Source organism: Bos taurus, chromosome 2, assembly GCF_002263795.3.
Source record: "Bos taurus isolate L1 Dominette 01449 registration number 42190680 breed Hereford chromosome 2, ARS-UCD2.0, whole genome shotgun sequence".
Classification (NCBI taxonomy): Eukaryota; Metazoa; Chordata; class Mammalia; order Artiodactyla; family Bovidae; genus Bos; species Bos taurus.
The window spans coordinates 130814851-130837738 of record NC_037329.1 but is presented as its reverse complement, the minus strand read 5'-3'; the positions used below and the strand labels follow the sequence as shown (position 1 = coordinate 130837738).

Genomic DNA, 22888 nt, shown 5'->3' with positions numbered 1-22888 from the left:
CTTCACTTTCACTTTTCACTTTCATGGGTTGGAGAAGGAAATGGCAACCCACTCCAGTGTTCTTGCCTGGAGAATCCCAGGGACGGGGGAGCCTGGTGGGCTGCTGTCTATGGGGTCGCACAGGGTCAGACACGACTGAAGCGACTTAGCAGCAGCAGCAGCAGCAGGTCAGAAATACAGGGGTAGGAAATTCCCTGGCAGTTCTGTTCAGTGGCTATGACTCTGTGCTTCCACTGCCAGAGGCCTGAGTTTGATCCCTGGTGAGAATTAAGATCCTGAAAGCTGAGCAGCCAAAAAACAAAAAAAAATTGTACTAGGGTAGCCCCAGCCACTGGTGTCTGAGGTGGGGACAGTCTTACGGAACTAAGCTCTATCACTTATGGGAGATACCCGGGAGACAGTGCTAGAAATGAACTGTTGGGCACCCAGTGGGTGTCAGAGAATTGCAGAGTTGGTGGGTGTCAGAAAACAACTCACAGCTCCTTTTTTAAAAAAGCTCTCACTGGAAGCCCATGAAAGAAACATGTCCCAAGAGACAAGGAGAGGCTCTGATTGATTCAGGCTGGGAAGGGAGGTGCCAGAGACCACTGGGAAGATGTGACAAAGCTTGGTGATGTGTTCCCAAGGGGAAAAGTACTAGTCTTTAAACTTTTCTGTATGCTTGAAATATTTCACAACTATCAAGTTTAAAAAAAAAAAAAAAAGGCAGGGATGGGATGCAGCAGAAAGAGGATGGAGTCCGGGGTCCTGGGGGCTGGCTTCAGTTACGCCCTCGGACTACTCTCTGACGTGAGCAAGTGAAGGCCCCGCTCCAGGCCACAAGGGCCAGTCTCCAGCAGCCCTGCCAGTGCTGGCATTTTATTAGATGTTTTCATTTTGTTGTTGCTGTTCAGTCACCAAGTAGTGTCCGACTCTTTGCAACCCCATGGGCTGTAGCCCCCCAGGCTCTTCTGTCCATGGAATTTCCCAGGCAAGAATACTAGAGTGGGTTTCTGTTTCCTTCTCCAGGGGATCTTCCCGGGCCAGGGATCGAACCCACGTCTCCTGTCTTAGTCCAGACATGTACTGAATGTCTGTTGGGTGCTTGCCTATTTTCATGTCTGACCTCCCGAGCAGACTCTGGGGCCCGGGAGGGTAGGGGCTGTCTCCTCACCCCTGTGTCCTCTGGGCCCAGCACGGCCCCCAGTACCTACTGAGTTATTTGAAGGAAGGAAGAACAGACTGAATGACCCCCAGGCCAAGTTCTAGGACACCTCCACCCCTAAAGTGTTTGGAGCCTGCAGTTGGGGCGGAGCTCACTGGGTGTCCATCCACGTGCGTGTACCCCTGGGCGCCTGCCCTGGGGTGGGAGTTAGGTGGGAGTTGAGTGTGGCCGTGGGAACAGGAGATGAGCCAGCTTGGAGGTTTGGAGGCCTCCACTTCCTACAGCAGACCCTGCCCAAGACTGGATCCAGCCCTAACCTCTGACCCCACTGGGAAAGCACCAGGAAACAGGCCGGAAGGCAGGAAACTTCCCCTGGGCCTGGTCTGGGCCCAAGCTGCTACCAGGCCTGGGGCTGAGCCCTGAGTCCGGTGGGCCAGAGCCCAGCTCCTAGCCCAACCTGCAGAGCTCAGCTGCTCTGATTGCGAGCTCCGCAGCACCTCCTGTGTCCCTGGGACCACCGCCAGCCACTCGATAAACACGAAGCAGCCTATGTGTGCAGGGAAGACAGCTGGGGTCAGCAGACCTGGGCTCAGTTCCCAGCTCTGCCTCTCAGGCTGGGTGAGTACGGGCACTTTACCTGCTCCCTGAGCCCCAGTTTCTTCATCATATTTGTTGTGGAGATCAAAGCAAAGATGGTCTGCTTTTTTCGAGGAACTCCAAAACAAGTCCAGCTCAGGACTTCCCTGGTGGTCCAGTGGCTAAGACGCCATGCGTCCACTGCGGAGACCCTGGCTGGGGAGCTGAGATCCCCAATGCCACATGGAGCGACCAAAAAATAAATAAGTAAAATAAAAAGCAAGTCCAGTTTACAAACACCGTTGAAGCTACCTGAAGCCCTGGTCAATCCTACTCCCTCCCTGCTTGGGGGGTGTCACCAGCCTGATCGCGTTGATCCTCACCATCAGTTTATCCCATCCCCACACATTTCTATCCCACACATGACTGATTTGCCTGGATCCGAATGCTATCTATATTACGGTATATTGAGTATATTATTCTGTAATTTGCCTTCTTACTGTATGAGATGCTTTTGAGAACTAGCCATGTTGACACATGGAGACTGAGTTACTGTTCATTCTCTAGTGCTGCTTTCTACAAATATGCCATGATTTATCCACGCTCCCGTCGATATACATTTGTTTCCAATTATGTTTGGCTATTTCAAGCAACACCGAAATAGGTATTCTTTTATGTATAAAAAATGATTTATGGGACTTCCTTGGTAGCACAGTGGATAAGAATCCTCCTATCAATGCAGGGGACACAGGTTCAACCCCTGGTCCGGGAAGACTCCATGTGCTGCACAGCAACTAGGCCATAGCCACAACTGCTGAGTCCATGCTCCAGAGCCTGCCTGCTGCAGCTCCCGAAGCAAGCGCGCCCAGAGCCTGTGCTCAGCAAGAGAAACCCCTGCACAGAGACGTCCACGCCGCAACGCAGAGTAGCCCCCACTCGCCGCAACTAGAGAAAGCCCTCACATAGCAACGAAGACCCAGTGCAGCCAAAAATAAATAAGCAAAATTATTTAAAAAATGATTCATGCAAAGATGAATGTTCTCGAGGAGCTTACATGGACTCCAGTAGTGTTTGACTGTCATTTAAATGACACACTCTCCTGAACCCCAAATCAAGGCAAACAACTTAACCATGAAAGAGAACATTTGAGGTTGGGACTTTCTGGAATGCAAGGGCAGTGACTGTCACCTTCTCTTCAGTGCTCCTCCCTAAGCGCCAAGCCCCATGCTAAATGCCCTACCTACCCAGATGATCAAAAAAAAACCTGTGAGGGAGCTACTGGTATAACCCCAGCTGAGGGAACCAAGGCGCAGAGAGGTCAGGTATCTTAGTTAATGGTTAAATGAACTGGTTTGAATTCAAACCAACCCTGTGTCTGTCTGACTCCACTGCCCCTGTGTAGCCCAACAGACCAGGGGTCCCAGATGCGGCAGCAAAAAGGCAAGAAGGACCGATCCCAACCACGGGCTCAGGGAGCCCTTCCCAAGGAAGGTGCCAGTCCCTCCTGGCCTAGACAAAAGGGGAGCATGGCAGTGTCAGCAGTGGACAGCACGCAGGAAGGTGGCACTTCAGGCCCAGGCGCCAGGACTGGCAGAGTAAGCTCTGCCTTCGCCCCTCGCCTCTCCTGCCACACAGCTTGCTAGCCTTTCTCTCGCTCTTCCCATTCTTCCCAGTCTATCTTCTGTCCAACTTTCTCTTTCCAACTCTCCTCTTTTTACCTTTTATTCTTCTCTATTTACCTTTTTTTTTCTCTCTTTTTTTAATCTTTCCTTCGTGGGTCATCTCGCTCTCATTCCCCTAATCATCCATCCATCCATCCATCCATCCCCCTATCCATCCATCTGACAGGAACTGGGTACCAATGCCGTCCATCCATCCATCCATCCCCCTATCCATCCATCTGACAGGAACTGGGTACCAATGCCGTCCATCCATCCATCCATCCCCCTATCCATCCATCTGACAGGAACTGGGTACCAATGCCGTCCATCCATCCATCCATCCATCCATCCCCCTATCCATCCATCTGACAGGAACTGGGTACCAATGCCGTCCATCCATCCATCCCCCTATCCATCCATCTGACAGGAACTGGGTACCAATGCCGTGTCTGGGCCTTGGAACTTCTGTGATGCTGGCCCTAGAACTGCTGATGAGCATATTCGTGTCCCTCAGTCAAACTTCCATGAGGAAACTCTGAGACCCGTCCTCTCCCTCAAACAACCAGAGACAAACACATTTTTACACAAACCTGGCAACCAACTAGGAAAAAAAAAACAAACCTGGAGATACAGTCATGGCTCTCGGGCACCCCCTGCTGGTAACTGGAGAGATTACCTCCTGGGCTAGAGAGTTCCTTCATGACTCCAGGTGGGGCTGGTTGGTCTCTCCGACTTCCCTCCACCTGCCCTGCAGCTTCTGCCAGTTCCACTTTAGGAGCTCCTCAGGGTGGGGTTCTTTTCCGACATGTTTAATTCCACAGCCATTGAAAGGCTCAAGCCAAAGACCAGAGGATGAAGCAGTGAGAGAGGTTGCTACGGATTGAATGTTTGTGTCTCCCTAAATTCTTACACTGAAGTCTAACCCCCAGTGTGATGATAGAGAAGGCGGGGTCTTTGAGAGGTAACAGGTCAAGAGAGACTAGGGCTCTCATGAAAGGTATCGATGCCCTTGTAAGAAGAGACATGAGAGCTGGCTTTCTTGCTCTCTGCCCTCCACGACGAGAGGAGACTATTGTTCAATCACTAACTTGTGTCCGATCTTTGTGAGCAGATGGCCATCAGCAAACCAGGACACGGGATCTGCCGGCAGCTCGTTCTTGGACTTCCCAGCCTCCAAAACCGTCAGATACAAATGTCTGTTGTTTAAGCCACTGTGTCTATGGCATTATGTCACAACAGCCCAAGCAGACTAAGACAAGTGCTTGTTTTAACCAGGAGAAGCGTGCGCTCCCCAGCGTGTATGGAATCAAGCATGTGTGTGCCCTGCTGTGTGTCTACTCAGGGGTGTGGGCATCGGGGAGCCAAGGTGCCCGTTCCAAGCACGTGCTTGCACACCATGCCGCAGGCACGATGGAGACATGCGTGTGAGTGATCCTACCCTGTACACAAACACACCACGGTCCTCAGGGAATGGGCGTCGGAAAGACACGCTCACAGCCTCCTCACACGGAAGTGGAACAACCCAGAGGCCTCGGCCCCCAGAGTTCCTGGTGGCTTGGACCCCAGCTGTCCGCTAACGCATGCCATGCTAACTTCCTTACCTTCTCGGTCTCGCATCTCTGCTCCCCTACACGGGCTTCTTGGGATCACCTCCAGAATAAACTGCCTGCATTCAAACCCTTGTCTTGCTCCTGCGACAGTGAAGGAGGAAGCCCAGAGGAGACAGCACCTCGCAGAGGCTGGCAGAGCACGAAGATGGCAAGATCTTGGGTCCCCAAGGGCGTCACAGTGCCTCTGAGTTTACTGAATGGCAACTGGCCTGCCTCTCCATCCCCACCCCTGCCTCCTGGTTAGGTGCTGCTACTGCTGCTACTAAGTCGCCTCAGTCGTGTCTGACTCTGTGCGACCCCATAGACGGCAGCCCACCAGGCTCCCCCGTCCCTGGGATTCTCCAGGCAAGAACACTGGAGTGGGTTGCCATTTCCTTCTCCAATGCATGAAAGTGAAAACTGAAAGTGAAGTCTCTCAGTCGTGTGCGACTCTTAGTGACCCCGTGGACTGCAGCCCACCAGGCTCCTCTGTCCGTGGTATTCTCCAGGCAAGAGTACTGGAGTGGGCTGTCATCGCCTTCTCCACCTGGTTAGATGAGAAAACCATCATCATTTCAGCCTCTTTTCACGGCGTCTTCTGTTCCTGGTAGCCGAAAGCCTTCCAGTAAGATGCACTCTTCCATGTAGAGGGCAGGTTGGCAGCCAGCTGAGGACGAGCCGCAGTGGGTCCAGCACGGTGGAGTGTGTGTGTGTGGCTGCCTGTGTGTATACCCACGAGGGGCGCGGAGTGAGTGCCTGCTGTGTGCCAGGCCCCGTGGCGTGGCTGTGTACCTGGGACACAGAGCTGGGCTGGCCTGGCATGTCTGTGCCTGTCCCTGTGGCCCCATCAGTTCCAGGCTTTGTCTCTCTTGAGCGCTCACCTTTGTCCTCTGCCCACCTGCTTCTCTCTGCCCTCACCCTGGCTACCCGGACAACCTCTATGGAAGCCCAGCTATCTCCCCAATGGTATTCTTGCTCAGAGACAGAGTCTAAAAACATGTTGGATCGTGTTTTTCCCTTGGGAGTTCTTTTGGGCACTCCACGTGGCTTGCAGAATCTTAATTCCCCTGACCCGGGATCAAACGCGGGCCCCTACAGTGAGAGTGCCAAGTGCTGACCACTGTACGCAGGGGACTCCCATGTTGTTCCCCTGTTACAGGCCCTTCAAAGGGCCCCACGGCTCTAGGGCACCTGCCCGTAGAGGTCTCCAGTCCCATCTCTCCTCTCCCTTCCCATTCCCTCCCACAAAGGCTCCAGACTCAGGTTGATTTCTCCCCGTATCAGGGTTGGGCCAGGGACTGGGGGACCACCCTTCGGGCTTGACTTCCCAGGCACACAGCTGGGTTCAGCCAGTGGGAGGCGTCGGTGGGAGGTGGGGAGGAAGAGAGAACCCAGGGTCTTTCTCCACGGCACGTGCTCCACGGCTCCCACTGGACGGACCTGGGCCGGGCCCCGCTCCTGCTGAGCAAGCCCAGCTCACCTCACTCCTCCGTCCCCCATCCTGGAAGGTAGTCGTGACCACACTCCAAGCCCTGTTGTCTTCTTAGCATTCCCCTCACCCGCAGAACCAGTTCCCTTCGCTTCAGATACTTGAGATTCCTGTTTTCTGGCTTGACCCGGACTGAACTGACACCCGCAGCCATCTAACTTTCCAGCCAGAGGAGGAAACCAGCGGCCTGTATAGGGCTGAGCCCTGGGAACAGGAGAGGATGGACCCCTAACCTGGGTGGACCTCCCCCGCACTCCCCCTTGCAGACTTGAAGTCAAGTCCTGAGAGATGGTAGAGCTCCTGTTTATCTTAGGCAGGGTTTCCTGCTGCCGCCGTCTGAAAACATTCGTGGTACTCGGTGCCCCCATGTCTCTTCTCCCTTTCTTCCCCGGTAAGAGGCATTTTCCCTGTGCCAGGACGTTTCCCAGTCTCCCAGGCAGCCGGGGGGGACCACAGGCTGGTTTCTGAGCATGATCAGAGGAGACGGACACAAATTCCAGGCTGGGTGCTTAAAGACAATGCGTCAGCTTGCCCCTTCCTGTTTCTCCGTCTGGAATGTGGTGTGGTGTAGAGGCCATTGCAGGCTGTGTTAGTCTCCTGGGGCCACAAACTGGGTCATTTAAACACCAGAAATGTATTCTCCCAAGGGTCTAGAGGCTAGAAGTCTAAAATCAAGGGGTCGGGAAGGTAAGTTCCTTCTGAGGGTTTTTCCAGGTTGTAAAAACCTGGCTTGTAGGGGGCTGTTTTTCTTCTGTGTGGGTCTCTCTGTGTCCAAATTTCAGCTTTTTATAAAGATCCAAGTCATCTTAGATTAGGGCCCACCCAAATGACCTCATCTTAACTAATTACATCTGCAATGACCCTATGCCCAAATATGGTTACTTTCTGAGTTACCAGGGAATTCAGACAGGGGAATACACAACAGAACCCATGCCTTGAGGATGAGGCACATTCCTAGCGATGGACTGAGAAATAGAAAGAGCAGATGACTTCCCAGAGCAACACCGCAACGCCAGCCTGGGACTCTGAAGCTGCATGTACACGTTCTCAGTTGCAAAGTCGTATCCGATTCTTTGCGACACCGTGGGCTGTAGCCCGCCAGGCCCCTCTGTCCCTGGTGTTTCCCAGGTAAGAATATTGGAGTGTGTTGCCATTTCCTCCTCCACGAGGTCCTCTTGATCCAGGGATCGAACCTACGTCTTCTGCTTTGGCAGGCAGGTTCTTTACCACGGAGCCACCTTGGAAGCCCAGACTTTGAGGTTAGAGGAAACTACGTTTCTGTCTTATTCACGCACCATTATTTGGGTTCTCTGTTATATTCAAACAAAAGTGTATCCCGGTCAGGGTCCGGGAAGGGAACAGGTGTCAAGCCCAGGAGGTAACTGAGGGACATTTAATAAAAGTGCAGGTGGGGCTGGAGAAACTAACAAGGAAGGGTGGGGGCATTTCAAGACCACCCCCAGGCCTGAAGGGGCAGAGGGAGAAGGCAGCTATGGAGCCCTGAGGAAGGAGCTGTGGGGAAAGGAGGCAGACCCCTGACAGGCGCCAAGGCCTTTGATGGAGGGACGCAGGCCCTGGAATAGACACCCCGACCGCTCCATCTTCCTGTCCTCCAGTTTCTTGCTGGCACCTTCCACTGACTGAACCAAACCCAGAGGACCAGGGAGCCCATGGATGCTTCCAGCAGGCTGGCCAGCAGGGCAGGAGACAGCCGGTGAGGAGCAGAGACGGTCCAGAAGAACGGCTGACACCCGGTTCTTGCGGCCGCACTCCGCCTGCTGGCTGTGGGCTCAGGAGGCTGTGTCTCCTTTGCAGGAGCGTCCCTGGTGACGGGTCAGTGCCTGGAATCTAGTAGGTGTTTGACAAATATTTGTGGATGTGTACGTGCCAGGAGGGCAGTGGAATGAGAGTGGGGAGGGAGGGGGCTGCCTGCCTCCCGCCCCTCGGTCAGCACCGTCCCCCAGAGCACTGCGGGTGGCAAGGGGTGCCGCTCCTGCCCACCAGGAAGACAGGCCCCGGCCCGCACCCCATCCCAGTGCCGCTGTCCAGCAACCTCCCCGGGTCCCAGCTGAGACAACGACTTCCTCGGACAAGAGCCGCCTGCATGGCAGCCCAGCCCTGGGTCCCCTCAGCGGCTTCTTGGTGCCGTCGCAGGGCCGATGGGGCCCCTGCCTCATCTCAGAGGCTGAGCCGTCCCACCCGAGAGGGACGCTGGGCAACGAGGCATCAGAGTCTGGGATTTAAGATCACCTGTGTCTGACTCTCCATGAACACTGGCACCTTCCAGATTCCAAGAAGTCCTACAGGAGACACCCGTGTGAACTTTGTTTAATCTCCCATTTCCCAGTCCCACTGACCCTCTGATTCTTTATTGCGTGCCCACGGGGTTCTGGGTGGGAGCTGAGCTCCCAGCAGAGAACACAGCAGGGGCTCCATTCTCATGGCTTGTTTGCCACAGGATATGGATGAGCATCCTCCAAACACTGCCCTTCAGAACCACCATTCAAGGGACCAGGCGCAGAGGGGCCGGCCTCCAGCGGTGCCCCTCCTGAGAGTCAGGGGAGGAAGAGTCGGCAGGCATTGACGCATCTTCAGCTTCATTCATTCTTTCGTTCCCTCTTTTAACATATTGTGCATTTCATTGAGTAAGCTGCCAGGCTCCTCCTGGCACTGGGAATTCAAAGATAAATCAGAAAGTTTTGCCCTCCTGAAGTTTCCCACCTGGTGGGAAACTAGAAATAATGAAAATGCCCCCCCCACCCCAACTAAGAAAAGGCTCCCCAGCTCCCTCGTACCGTCTCCAGACGCACCTCCGAATTCTCTGTTAGCTCTGCGCCTCCCATTCAGGATGCTGCTTGCTCGGCTTTAGGCTGAGCCCTGCTGTGGACCTGGGCCCTGCAGCCTCCCTGCCAGTTCCCTCTTCCCAGGGGAAAAGCTCCAGCTGCTCCCAGGCCGGAAAATCCCAGAGGATTAATCAGCAGCACCCTGGCAGCGTGTCCGCTAGGCCTTGAGGCTAAGGTGACCTGACAGGGTTAGTGGTGGGGCGGTCCTGGAGGTCCATCTCCCTGGGGGCAGAGCAGAGGGCCAGGGTGGCCACACACCCACCTTCAGAGCCAGCAGAGAGGCTGGGACCCACTCAAGGCCACCCGGATAAAGGCTGGGGTGGCTTATCATGTGACCCTGCAGGGAGCAGGCAGTGATAAACTGGGGGGGCACCTGAGCCAGTCCTCACTGTTCCCTGGGTCTTCATTTCCCATCTGTCAAAAGAGATGGATTAGATCATCTTTGAGGTTGTGTCTGTTTCAGACGCTCTACAGTGGGATCCGGGAAGCTCTGACCTGCCTCTCTTCCTCCCCAGCCACGTCTTCAGTTTCTCCCCCTTTCTTCCTCTGCTCAGGGTCTGGGAAATGGCTCTGAGCTTCAAAGCTGAGCAAACAAACACATCCAGGCCCATTGGGAACAGGGGTAAGGGAGGGCACGGCTATTTTTATCACGCTTTGAAGGATTTTCACAGCTGCTTCTGTTGTTGTCCACACACTTGCTGCAGGCTCAGTCTGTTGGCGTCGCAGACGTCACTGTAGGGGGTGCTCGGAGGGGCTGCACCCTTGAAAGAAACCCTGCCTGCTGATGCCTGGCATTCCATCACAAGGGATCCGTTTAAAGCAGCCAAGCGTTGCCCTCCTCCCACGCTTCCGAAATGTAGCAGCCCCCAAAGAATGGCTCTATGATCTATGACACCAGCAGGAAGGAATCTGGCCATCCTTAGAGTGCTGGGTGTGGAGGACAGGCGAGTGTTGCTCAGTCAAGTCTGCAGAGCTCCTTTGCCTTATTCTGCAAACGTGCATTGAGACCCTGCAAAATGTCGGCCCTGGGCTGGGAGGCTGTTTCCAGCAGCCAACAAGGATGTGCCAAGTCTTTTCTACAATTAGAATAATGTGAACTGAGTTCACAGATTTAGTGCCAGACTCAGTGCTTCACAGGCTTCCCTGGTGGCTCAGATGGTAAAGAATCTGCCTGCAGTGCAGGAGACCCAGGCTCAATCCCTGGGTCAGGAAGATCCCCTGGAGAAGGCAATGGCTATCCACTCCAGTATTCTTGCCTGGAGAATCCCATGGATGGAGGAGCCTAGCGGGCTACAGTCCATGGGGTCAGACACAAAGAGTCAGACACGACCGAGCAACTAATGCTTTCATTTTCTGTGCTTCACACTTCACTGAAATGGTCTCAGATATCGCTCTGTCTCAAAAATACCTCCTGATCCCACCCAAATCTCTCCATCTCTGTCTCTACCACCCAACCCCCACCTCCCATACCCCAACTTCGCCCAAGCAACTGAAATAGCTCCAGCTGGTTCCCTTCACTCTCACCCCACAACCCTTCATACAGTAACCAGGAAAGAGATTTTTTGAAAGTGTGAGATCCCAGGTCCTTCTCCTACTTAATCACCACTCCTGCCCCCATGGCTTTCTCCTTATGCTTGGAATTAAAGACCCAACTCCTTATTAGCCTGACCTGCAAAGAGACCTCATGGGGTCTGGCCTTCACCCACCTCTTTTTCTCTCTTTCTCTTTTTCTCTCTCTCTACATCTGGATTTCAGGTAACAGAATTAGTTCAATCAAATAGCGTGAGTCCACTCATGGGCCACTTTTACTTATTAGACACATAGTTGTTTTAAATAAGATAGTTGCTGCTTGCAAAACCACATCTAACATAACGACACATGGGATTCACAGAAGCATTATGCTAACTGAAAGATGCCCAGACACATAAGATATATATTATATGCTTCCATTTATATGTAAAGGTTCTAGAAAAGGCCGGACTAGAGAGACAGAAAGCAGATCACAGGTTGCCAGGAGGGCCAGGTGTGGAGGTGGGAGGGTAGGGGCGGGGGCTAGAAAGTGACTAGGTGGGAGGAAAATTTCTTTTTGTGTGTGTGTGTATTTATTTTTTTGCCTAGGGCTTCCATGGTGGCTTAGACGGTTAAGAGGCTGCTTGCAGTGCAGGAGACCTGGGTTCGATCACTGGGTCGGGAAGATCCCCTGGAGAAGGAAATGGCAACTCACTTCAGTATCCTTGCCTGGAAAATTCCATGGACAGAGGAGTCTGCTGGGCTACAGTCCAAGGGGTCATAAACAGTCAGACACAACAGAGTGACTTCACTTTCTTTCTTAGTGGCTGCTGCTGCTGCTGCTAAGTCACTTCAGTCGTGTCTGACCCTGTGCGACCCCATAGATGGCAGCCCACCAGGCTCCCCCATCCCTGGGGTTCTCCAGGCAAGAACACTGGAGTGGGTTGCCATTTCCATCTCCAATGCATGAAAGTGAAAAGTGAAAGTGAAGTCGCTCAGTCGCATCCGACTCTTCGCGACCCCAGGGACTGCAGCCTACCAGGCTCCTCCGTCCATGGGATTTTCCAGGCAAGAGTACTAGAGTGGGTCGCCAGTGTCTTCTCCATTCTTAGGGGCAGACACACCATCTTTGATGCGTCATGCAAGATCTTTCATTGGGTGCGTGGGCTCTCTAGTTGGGTAATGAAAATGTTCCAGGTCATGATGGTGGCGGTGGTTACCTGCCTGTATGTGTGCTTGTAAAAAACTAAATTTTACAATTAAAACTGGTGAATTTTATTGTATGTAAATTAATCTTCAATAAAAATATAAAACTAAAGCAAAAACTACCAAAACAAAGCTAGAAGCTCTCAAAACATCTGACCTATCTTCTTTGCCTTCACCCCAGACTTGAAATGCACATAATCCCGAACCCTAGGTTCATTGTGCCTTTGCTTGCCTTTTTATGCAATTTTATTCACTTATCTATATTTTTTAAAAGGTATGTTTTTTAATTTCAGTAGTTTTTAATTCTCCAAAAAGAGTATTAAACAATATTTCATTTTCTGGGGCCTTCTTTTCCTTCTTGCTTTTTACTCCTAGGGATTATCTACAGTGTGGCATGTCATGGTGATTCATTCTTTTTGACTGCTGCTTAATATTCCATTGTATACATAGACTACACATATTCATCCACTTGCCTTCATGGACATTTCTGTTGTTCCTAGGCTTTCGTTACTGAGGAGAGAGGACAGGGATACCAGGAAAATTCTTGGGGCATGCCTCCTGGAGCGCATGTGCATGATTTTTTTGAGAGGTCAGAGGAGTGGGATTGCTGGATCAGGTGTGAAATCAGCTTTAGGCTTTGACACTTCAGCCTTACTGACCTCCTATCTTTGGACAAGCCTCCAGACCTCTGCACTTGTCCTTCCACCCTTGGGGAGCTTTTCCTTCAGGGCTTCCTATGGCTGGCTTACTTGCCCTTTAGGACTCAAATCAAACACTATCTCTTCAGCCCAAATGTCACTCTCCCTGGCCCCCATCTAAATGAGTCACTCCCATCCCCACCTCAGTCCCCTACATCTTATTCTTTTCATAGCATCTTCCAGCACAAACAGAAACAGCCTTTCTATATTTTTGCTGATTTGTCATTGTCTTCCCTAGTAAGCAGACTTGCCTGGAGAATTCCATGGACAGAGGAGCCTGGTGGGCTACATGTCGCAGAGTCAGACACAACTGAACAACTAACATCCTCCAAATCCCCTAGTAGACTAAAGCAGCCCCAAAAAAGCTGGGACCGTTCTTGTTCATGGCTGCATCCCCAAGAACATCCTGATATGCAGAGAGTGCTCAAAAAAAAATATTTTTAATTGAGGTGGAGAGTAATATTAATCCCACATTAGAGATGAGAAAGCTGAAGAGATGAAGCTCAGAGAGGGTAAGCCATGTGCCCAAGGATGCAGAGCTTGGGAGTGGCAGAGCCAGGATTTGAACCCAGGTGTGAGCTGTCCCAGAGCCTATGTTTGCTCCTGGAGGAGGCTGTCTTATTCTGACGTGAACTTTCCTCCCCCCTCCCCTGTTATCAGCTTGCCATTCGGGGCCACCTGTGCAGCCACACTTTGGAGAGCACAATCTGGACCCTGTTGTTGGCTGTCACCGCCCCATCTGCGGTGGGTGGGGATGTGGCCTTGGACCATGGGAGACCTGGTGTTCCACCACCTGTTCCGGGAATGGGGCACAGTAGGGCCCCCCCCCCCATCTTCTGCCCTATATTAAAGCCTTGGGCTATGCATCCCTTTCTTATCGTCTCAAAAGTCATGATGATCCAGCTGCTGAGTTTTCTCCTACTTGTGGCCCTTGGTAAGACTCCAGCCTGTGCTGCCCTGGACCAGGATCCCTTGAAATCTACCACCCACCCTGAGTCTCTCGAACTCAATGCCTCTCATAGGAGAGGGCTCAGCTTGGAGCTGAGGATGGCTGTGGAGGTTTTCAGCTCAGTGCTGGAGCAGGAGAATCGAGGGGAAGCTGTGGGTGATGGACCAGCTCAGGGGGAGGACTGGGGGACCCAAACCCCTGGGTGGGAGTCCTTGACAGAGCCTGTGGTAAACAAAGTGTAATGGTAAAGAGTCTGGGCTCTGTGGTTAGACTGCTTGGGTTTGGAATTTCTGTTCCTCGGCTTAACCCTCCAACTCTCCTCTCACACTCCCCTTACATATCCTATGATCTAGCCTTTTCCTGGTACCTCTGCCATATTACAGCACAGCTCAGGACCACCTTCTCCAGGCAGCCTCCCTAGACTAGCAGTAATGAATGGTAACAGGTCACGTTTACTGAATGCTTACTATATGCCCGGCAGAATGCTTGGGGTTTTTTTCTTACATTATCTTCTGCAATCCTCGCAGCAGCCCCGTGAGGTCTGTACTATTATCATTCCCATTTCGCAGATAGAGAAACTGACCCTCAGAGAAGTAAAGTGGCCCATCCTAGAACCAGGGGCAGAGCTGCACTTTGAATCCAGACAGCCTACTCCAAAGCTGCCCCTCTTCATGACAATAGCTGTCGCCCTCGAGCCCGCTTTGGGCACCAGGCGCTGTTCTAAGTGCATCAGGTTTACTCCTGCCCTGAAAGGAAGCCACGTGTTCATCACCATCCCAGACTCCCAGGACTCCAGAAATCCCTGCTCTTGTCCAAACGCTCACTGTTGATACGCGGCTACCGGGGTCAGAGAGCGGAAGGAGTTGTGTGGGATATCACAGCCTGTCTGGGGCCCAGACCTCCTCTTTGCTTTGGGGGAACCTTGGGACTGACTGACACTTCTCCTGTCCCCTCTAGCCTCGGGCTTCAGCCAGCCTTTCTCCCGCCCCTCCTCCAGAGTTGTCAACGGCGAGGACGCGGTCCCCTACAGCTGGTCCTGGCAGGTAAGAGCAATACCCGCTGCGCTGTTTCCCACCATGGGCTCTGCGCCCCATGCTCTGATTGCAGGGCATCCAGTCCGGACCCCACTGCATGCTTCCGGTATCCACTTCAGTTTCCCAACGGCCAGGAAACCCTTGGATAATCACCTTCATACAGAAGTTTTGCCCATTTAACCTGTAATTCTCACTGGGCTGTTTGTAAGTTAACAGTAGACGCTGGGGAAAGAGAAATGTTTAACCCAAGGGTCAGTGCATTAATGGTGGAAGTTCAGCGCTATGTTTAGGGAGGGATGTGAGGTCTTATTTCCCAGGCCAGGGACCAAAGCCTCGCTCTCTGCTTTGGAAGCACAGAGTCTTAACCCCTGGACTGCCAAGGAAGGCCTGCCACCATTTTCTTCAAACTGATACACTTTTAAAAGCTGAAATGCCTACATCAGCCTCATTTCAGTAATACTGGTCAAGAAATCATGGATTTGATGAGCTGATTATACATTTTTTCCCCTGATACACATTATGCTGCTGCTAAGTTGCTTGAGTCGTGTCCGACTCTGTGCGACCCCATAGATGGCAGCCCACCAGGCTCCCCCATCCCTGGGATTCTCCAGGCAAGAACACTGGAGTGGGTTGCCATTTCCTTCTCCAGTGCATGAAAGTGAAGTCACTCAGTCGTGTCCAACTCTTAGCAACCCCATGGACTGCAGCCCACCAGGCTCCTCTGTCCATGGGATTTTCCAGGCAAGAGCACTGAAGTGGGGTGCCATTGGCTTCTCTGTATACACATTATACAACAGGGCTATAAAGTCTGAGATTAATAAAGGGATGAAGGGCTTTTATGGAGGTCAGTGGAGGGAGGCAGAGAGGACTAGACTCATGGCAGTAACACAGTAGCCACTTGTCACACGTGGCTATTTAAATTTATGTACTCATTTTAATTTTTATTGGAGTGTAGTTGATTTACAAAGTGGTGTTAGTTTCAGGTATACAGAGAGTGCATCAGTTATACAGAAACATGTCCACTCTTTTTTATAGACTCTTTTCCTGTATAGGCCTAAATTTAAATTCATTAAAATTAAGTCACATTTGAAATTCAGTTGCTCAATGCTGACCACATTTTATTGATTGATTGATTGTGCTGGGTCTTTGTTGCTGCACGCAGGCTTTCTCGAGTTGCGGCTAGTAGGGCTACTCTTCACTGCTATGCATGGGCTTCTCACGGCAGTGGCATCTTTTGTTGCAGAGCACAAGGTCTAGGGTGCCCAGGCTTGTTGCCGCTCTTAGGTTCAGTAGTTGCGACTCAAGAGCCCCAGAGCACAGCCTTAGTAGTTGTATGGCTTTAGTTGCTCCAAGACACGTGGAATCTTCCCGGACCAGGGATCAAACCTGTGTCCCCTTCGTTGGCAGGCGGATTCTTATTCACTGCGCCACCAGGGAAGCCCACTAACCACAGTTTAAATTCTCCATAACCACACGTGGCCAGTGGCTGCCACGCTGAGTCCTACCAAACACTTCCATCACAGAAAGTTCCGTGGGATGCCATTGGCCTGTATCAGGTGTCCTCTGGCTCGTTCTGCAAAGGCTGAGAGAGGAAAGTTTTAGCCTCTGTCGGCCCTGTGGTTTCCATTACGGCGACTTAATTCCACCGTTGTAGCTCAAAAGCAGCCATGGAAGGTCCAGTTGTGTGTGGGATGGGCACTGCCCCTTTCCAGAGGATGCCATTCTGTGTGACTACTGCCCTCTAGAGTTGTGTAGGGCACAACCTATACAGCAATGGGTAGCAACCCCCACTGTGGGGCCCAGACCACTCAGAAGCCCCCTCCCTTGCCGCCAGGTCTCCCTGCAGTATGAAAAGGACGGAGCGTTTCACCACACCTGCGGCGGCAGCCTCATTGCCCCTGACTGGGTCGTAACCGCGGGCCACTGCATCTCGTGAGTTCTCTTGCTTGCCCCTGTCCCTGCGTGAGACCCAGGCGGGCTGGGGCCGTGGAGGACAGTGGGAGGGGACGAGGGAGGCCGCTCAGGCCTGGGCTGACGTCACCTCCGCCGGCAGGACCTCCCGGACCTACCAGGTGGTGCTGGGCGAGTATGACCGCTCTGTGCTGGAGGGCTCCGAGCAGGTGATACCCATCAACGCCGGGGACCTCTTCGTGCACCCTCTCTGGAACTCCAACTGCGTGGCCTGCGGGTGAGTGATCTCTCAGGCCGGGTACCCAGGGGCTCCTCTGCGGGCCCCTCTAGGACCCGACACTGATGCAGAGAAGACTCCCAGGGGCAATGCACCTGAAGGTCGGAGCCAGGAGAGCCTCTGGGGATCACCCCCCCCCCAAACCTCTCTCCCTACAGAGGGGACAGCAGGGCCCAGGCAGGGGCAGGAACTCCCCCAAGGCCACTTGGCTCCTTGGCTTCAGAAGAGGAGTGCCTTAGGAACCCCAAATCCAAAGGTTCCTCCATTCAGTGGACGCTCCTCCAGAGCCTCCTGGGTTCCCGGCATTGTGGGCCAAGGGAGGAGCACTGGATTGAGAGTCAGGCTCCAGCACTAAGTCGCTGTGTGGCTTGGGCAAGTCATCAACGTTCTCTGGACCCGAGTGTGACCACATGTCAGAGGTGACCTTCTGGGCTTCCTGGGCGGTCATGACGGTCAAGAAGGCCATCACTGGGTGAGAACACGGAGTAGGCTTCCATGCGTATGCAGAACTGTATGTCTGGGTGGCTTTGCTCAGCATTTTTCCGGGGAGAGGATCAAAGGAGGGTGCAGAACCCCTGTGAGTGCACGAGTGAGGGACCGTGAGGATCAAGACCTGGACCCATCTCCACGGGGCTCCTGGGGTAAGCGCAGAGAAAGTCAGATCCAGATGCAATGACCTGAGTGACAAACAGGCAGATGAAAAGACAGCGCTGGTTCTCCGAGTGTGGTCCCCAGGCCAGCAGCACCTGGGAACTCACTAGGAAGGCCAGTCTTCGGGGCCTCCCAAACCCACTGCATCCGAAACTCTGGAACTAGCTCCGACAACCTGTATATTAACAAGCCCTCCTCTGATTCTGACACGGATGACGTGTGCAAACCCCTGGTATAAAAGCCGAGCACAGTTACTGAGGCCAAGGGTCATTGTGGGCTGAAAAGGCCAGGGGAGCTTCCAGAAGTTGCTCAGCAGTAAGAATGCATGGGATCCAGAGGGAAGCATCGGGGGCATCCTGGAGGTGAAATATCCTGAACAAAGCTAGGGCCTGGAGCTTAGTCTGACTGGAGGGCCAGGCTCCTCCCAGTGACTCTTCCCTCCTCCCCAGCAACGACATCGCCCTCGTCAAGCTCTCGCGCAGCGCCCAGCTGGGAGACAAGGTCCAGCTTGCCAACCTCCCTCCCGCCGGCGACATCCTGCCCAATGAAGCCCCCTGCTACATCAGCGGCTGGGGCCGTCTCTACAGTGCGTGCTGAGTCCTCCAACTGGCCATAGGGACGGTGGGCAGGAAGACAGAGCCTGGGGCGAGGGCTGAGGGCAACACCCAGAGCATCCTTGCACTTTTCTTCCACTCCTCCTCCAGCGGCCGCCTTCTCCCCTCATCCTCCCAAACACGAACGTGTGCAGCGGGACGGTTTGTAGTGTCTCCTTTGTGCCCGTTGCCGGGATGTTCTGATGGACAAAGCAGGCAGGACCACACGAGCTGGTGGGAGGAGACTTCCCCTCACACTGGAGGAGCAGGCTTTCCTCGTAGCCCCCACACCATTCTGGGGCTCCCAGCTCTGACTCAGACCCCGGCCTGGGCTCGGCCCCCCACGGCCCCGGCTCACTGCTCTCTGTCTGCACAGCTGGCGGGCCGGCCTGGGCTCGGCCCCCCCATGGCCCCGGCTCACTGCTCTCTGTCTGCACAGCTGGCGGGCCGCTGCCGGACAAGCTACAGGAGGCGCTGCTGCCCGTGGTGGACTATGAGCACTGCTCCCAGTGGGACTGGTGGGGCATCACCGTGAAGAAAACCATGGTGTGCGCCGGCGGGGACACCCGCTCCGGCTGCAACGTGAGTCAGCTCTCACCCGCCCGCGGCGGTTCGGGGCTGCAGCCCCTCTGCTGGGTGTGCAGGGCCTGGGAGCCGGAGGAGGAATCTTGCCCATTCAGCCTCCAGGCCAGGCGGGACTTGGAGGAAGTCAGCGCAGCCCAGACACACAGCCCTGGTCTGTCACGCTGACTTGATCTGGAGCAAATCACTGTGCCTTCCTGGTCCTCGGGAGTCCCCTTCAGTACATCAAGGAATGGGGCTTCCCTGAGAGCTCATTTGGTAAAGAATCCATCTGCGATGCAGGAGACCCCAGTTTGATTCCTGGGTCGGGAAGACCTGCTGGAGAAAGGATAGGATACCCGTTCCAATATTCTTGGGCTTCCCTTGTAGCTCAGCTGGTAAAGAATCTGCCTGCAGTGCAGGAGACTTGGGCTCGATCCCTGGGTTGGGAAGATTACCCTGGAGAAGGGAAAGGCTACCCACTCCAGTATTCTGGCCTGGCGAATTCCATGGACTGCATAGTCCATGGGGTTGCCAAGAGCTGGACACCACTTTCACTTCACTTCACTTCACACCAAGGAAAATAGGCATCGTGATCTCTAAAGTCACCTTCAGCTCTGGGGTCCTGAAGTCATAATTAAGCAATATTCTCATTGTACTATAAGTGAATATGAATGATACTAACTGTGGGAATAATAATCAGAACTACTACTAGCTTGCTTCCTCTCTACCAGGCATTGTGCTAAGACTGTAGGCTTGTCATCTAACTGTCACAGTATCTTATAAGATAGGCATAATTGGTATCATTCCCCATCACAAAGGGCTTCCCAGGCGGTGCTAGTGGTAAAGAACCCGCCTACCAATGCAGGAGACATAAAGAGAGGCGGGTGGGATCCCTGGGTCAGGAAGATCCCCTGGAGAAGGAAATGGCAACCCACTCCAGTACTCTCGCCTGGAGAATCCCTTGGACAGAGGAGCCTGGTGGGCCACAGTCCGTAGCGTCACAGAGTCGGACACGACTGAAGCAACTTAGCGCACACTCACGAACCCATCACAAAGGAGCAAACTGAGGCCCAGAGAAGTCAGGCCATGTAAGGCTTTCTCGAGCTCCCCAAAGTCAGAACCAATTCCTTGGAGCTCAGATGGGGCTCAGTCCCCCATGGCTATCTGACTGTTCCAGGGTGACTCTGGAGGACCCCTCAACTGCCCAGCAGCAGATGGCTCCTGGCAGGTCCATGGCGTGACCAGCTTCGTTTCTGCCTTTGGCTGCAACACCATCAAGAAGCCCACGGTGTTCACACGAGTCTCAGCCTTCATTGATTGGATTGACGAGGTGAGCGGGGCAGGGTGAGCGGAGAGGGCTCTGGGGGCTTGGTCGTCTGAGAGGTGCTGGGGGGATGGGTGAGAACAGCAGATCCTGATCCCAGGAGATCAGTAGTTGGGGCTGGGGGTTGGGGACCTTCCAGAGGGGCTTGAGGATGTTTTCTGCAGCCTCAAGGGCTTCTGGGTAGAGTTCTGAACACTACTGAACTTCCTTATTTCAACAAGTGTTTAGGAAATGCCTCCTCTGGTCCAGGTCTTTTCTTGTCATGAGAATAGAGTGATGTGTGGTTTGTGGGAAACAGATGACTAAATGAGCAAACTGATGAAATGGGATGGACACTGTGATAGGTGAAGCTCAGGCCCCAGTGACAGTGCCAGCTTCACCTGGGAATGAGTGATCAGGGAGGATTAATATTGTTCATGACAAGAGTATTAGTCACCATCTATGGACTCTTAAACATATGCCAGGAACCGTGATGACACCTTATGTGTTTAATTTAAAACCCACATGAAGTAAGTATTATGATCACTCCCATTATACAGATGAGAAAGTTGAGGCTAGAGAGGTCAGTCACTCTCCCAGGGTCATACAGTTAACGAGTGACACGGCTGGGAGTTGAACTCAGTTCCATATGGCATTAGAAGCTGTTCTCCTGACTACATTCTGGCTTCCCCCCTCTTTTTTTTTCAGACCATTGCAAGCAACTAAGAACCAAGGCCAAGGTGGCAGTGCCCATCCACACTCTTTGTGAAAAATAAAAGATCTCTCAGAAAATTCCAACTTGAGTCTTCTTTGACTCACCTCTCTCTTTCCAGCCCACTTCTAGAATCTTAGATGTTATATGTAGAAATAAGACTCAACCCTCTCATATTAGAATGAGAGAAAAATGAGGCTCAGATAGAAGGGAGTTGTTGTCAAGTGGCCAAGCATCCCCGTTTGCCTGGGAGTGAGGGGACAGGAAAGGACGTGGCATGGTTAAAACCAGGTGAAGGACTTCCTTGGTGGTCCAGCGGTTAGACTTTGTGCTTCCACAGCAGGGAGCACGGGTTCAATCCCTGGTCAGGGAACTAAGATCTTGCATGCCACGAGGTGTGACAGAAAAACAAACAAAAACAAACGGAGTGAGTTCTGGGAAGCTGGACGCCTTGCATAGCCACATGCGCAATGACTGGCTTTTCAGTGCAGGCCTAAAAGCATGGTAGAGGCTGCAGAAATACTGTCCTCACCAGCCCCTTGGGAAGCTCATGGTGGAGGGGGCATGGGCCGTGTATTTTCTGCTTCCACTGATGGGCTGGGGAAGGAGGACCGCAGTCATTCATTCATTCAACAAGCATTCATTCCTTCAACCTGAGGATGCCCACAGGGAGAAGACAACAGGGTTCCTGCCCTGAAATGGCTCAACATTTAGAAAGAAATGAGCAGAGCATATCAGAGTCACTCAGTAAACATTTACTGGGCAACTTCTCTGTTGACAGTTCAGGGCTGAGAGAACAGAGGTGAGCCGGACAAGCTCAGGGAGAGCTCTGGCTGCAGTGGGGGGCGGATGCAAACACAGATGGACATGCGAGGTGGAAGCCGAGGTCAGGGCCCAGAGAGCCACTGCTGACGTCCAGAGGACACAAAAACAACTCAACTCTTTGACTCCTATTTCTCCTGAATACCTTGAAACACGGTTCCCAAAAAGACACACAAACATAACTTTCAATATTAACATTGCTCCCTTGCCCCTTCACTTGAAAAATTACACTTCTAAAGATTAAAAAATAAGACAAAAAAACTACACTTCTAGTGTTTAAAAAGACACAACATGATGAAGGTGAAGTCGCTCAGTCGTGTCCGACTCTTTGCGACTCCATGGACTGTATCCTGCCAGGCTCCCCAGTCCATGGAATTTTCCAGGCAAGAACATTGGAGTGGGTTGCCATTTCCTTCTCCAGGGGATCTTCCCAACGAATAATATATAAAACACCCACATGGCTTCTCTCCACAATAAACAAATTTCACGTTTTTGCTTCATATTTTCTAAGATAATAATTGTAGTTCAGGTGGAGGCCCTTCTGTACTCTATCCAAGGGTCTTCATCTTCAAACTTGCGGGGTTGCCCACCCAGTATTACTGGTTTTCCCTTGGGGCTAGCAGAGTTTTGTGCAGCAGAGCCTCTCCACTGCCCCCTGAGGGACATGTAGTAAGTGTTAGTTGCTCAGTTCAGTTCAGTCACTCAGTCGTGTCTGACTCTTTGTGACCCCATGAATCGCAGCACGCCAGGCCTCCCTGTCCATCACCAACTCCCGGAGTTCACCCAGACTCACGTCCATCGAGTCAGTGATGCCATCCAGCCATCTCATCCTCTGTCATCCCCTTCTCTTCCTGCTCCCAATCCCTCCCAGCATCAGAGTCTTTTCCAATGAGTCAACTCTTCGCATAAGGTGGCCAAAGTACTGGAGTTTCAGCTTTAGCATTATTTCTTCCAAAGATATCCCAGGGCTGATCTCCTTCAGAATGGACTGGCTGGATCTCCTTGCAGTCCAAGGGACTCTCAAGAGTCTTCTCCAACACCACAGTTCAAAAGCATCAATTCTTCCAGGCTCAGCCTTCTTCACAGTCCAACTGTCACATCCATACATGACCACAGGAAAAACCATAGCCTTGACTAGACGGACCTTTGTTGGCAAAATAATGTCTCTGCTTTTGAATAGGCTATCTAGGTTGGTCATAACTGTCTTTCCAAGGAGTAAGCGTCTTTTAATTTCATGGCTGCAGTCACCATCTGCAGTGATTTTGGAGCCCAAAAAAATTAAGTCTGACACTGTTTCCACTGTTTCCCCATCTATTTCCCATGACGTGATGGGACCAGATGCCATGATCTTCGTTTT

General features: G+C 52.7%; 1 protein-coding gene and 1 long non-coding RNA gene across 2 annotated transcripts; one reads left to right on the top strand and one right to left on the bottom strand.

The window, feature by feature from the left end:
• Nucleotides 1-7759: 7759 nt before the first annotated feature.
• Nucleotides 7760-9982, bottom strand: LOC100847958 (uncharacterized). The gene is made up of 3 exons (XR_139233.6): nucleotides 9255-9982; nucleotides 8710-9129; nucleotides 7760-8307 (listed from the first exon to the last, which is right to left on the bottom strand). It is a non-coding gene; the product is annotated as an uncharacterized lncRNA (long non-coding RNA).
• Nucleotides 9983-13588: 3606 nt separating this feature from the next.
• On the top strand, nucleotides 13589-20795 carry CELA3B (chymotrypsin-like elastase family, member 3B). Its single transcript, NM_001166518.3, has 8 exons — nucleotides 13589-13649; nucleotides 14622-14707; nucleotides 16533-16630; nucleotides 16752-16886; nucleotides 17987-18123; nucleotides 18570-18712; nucleotides 19872-20024; nucleotides 20706-20795. Exons 1-8 carry the CDS (start codon nucleotides 13607-13609, stop codon nucleotides 20721-20723), a joined length of 813 nt encoding a protein of 270 aa, NP_001159990.3. The 5' UTR covers nucleotides 13589-13606; the 3' UTR covers nucleotides 20724-20795.
• Nucleotides 20796-22888: the final 2093 nt, after the last annotated feature.

What these genes read in the sequence shown, in the direction of transcription:
- CELA3B (NM_001166518.3), top strand. Translation starts at nt 13,607, where the DNA reads ATGATGATCCAGCTGCTGAGTTTTCTCCTACTTGTGGCCCTTG. An exon ending in TCTCCTACTTGTGGCCCTTG is followed by an intron (nt 13,650 to 14,621) that starts GTAAGACTCCAG and finishes TGTCCCCTCTAG; the next exon opens with CCTCGGGCTTCAGCCAGCCT. An exon ending in ACCGCGGGCCACTGCATCTC is followed by an intron (nt 16,631 to 16,751) that starts GTGAGTTCTCTT and finishes CTCCGCCGGCAG; the next exon opens with GACCTCCCGGACCTACCAGG.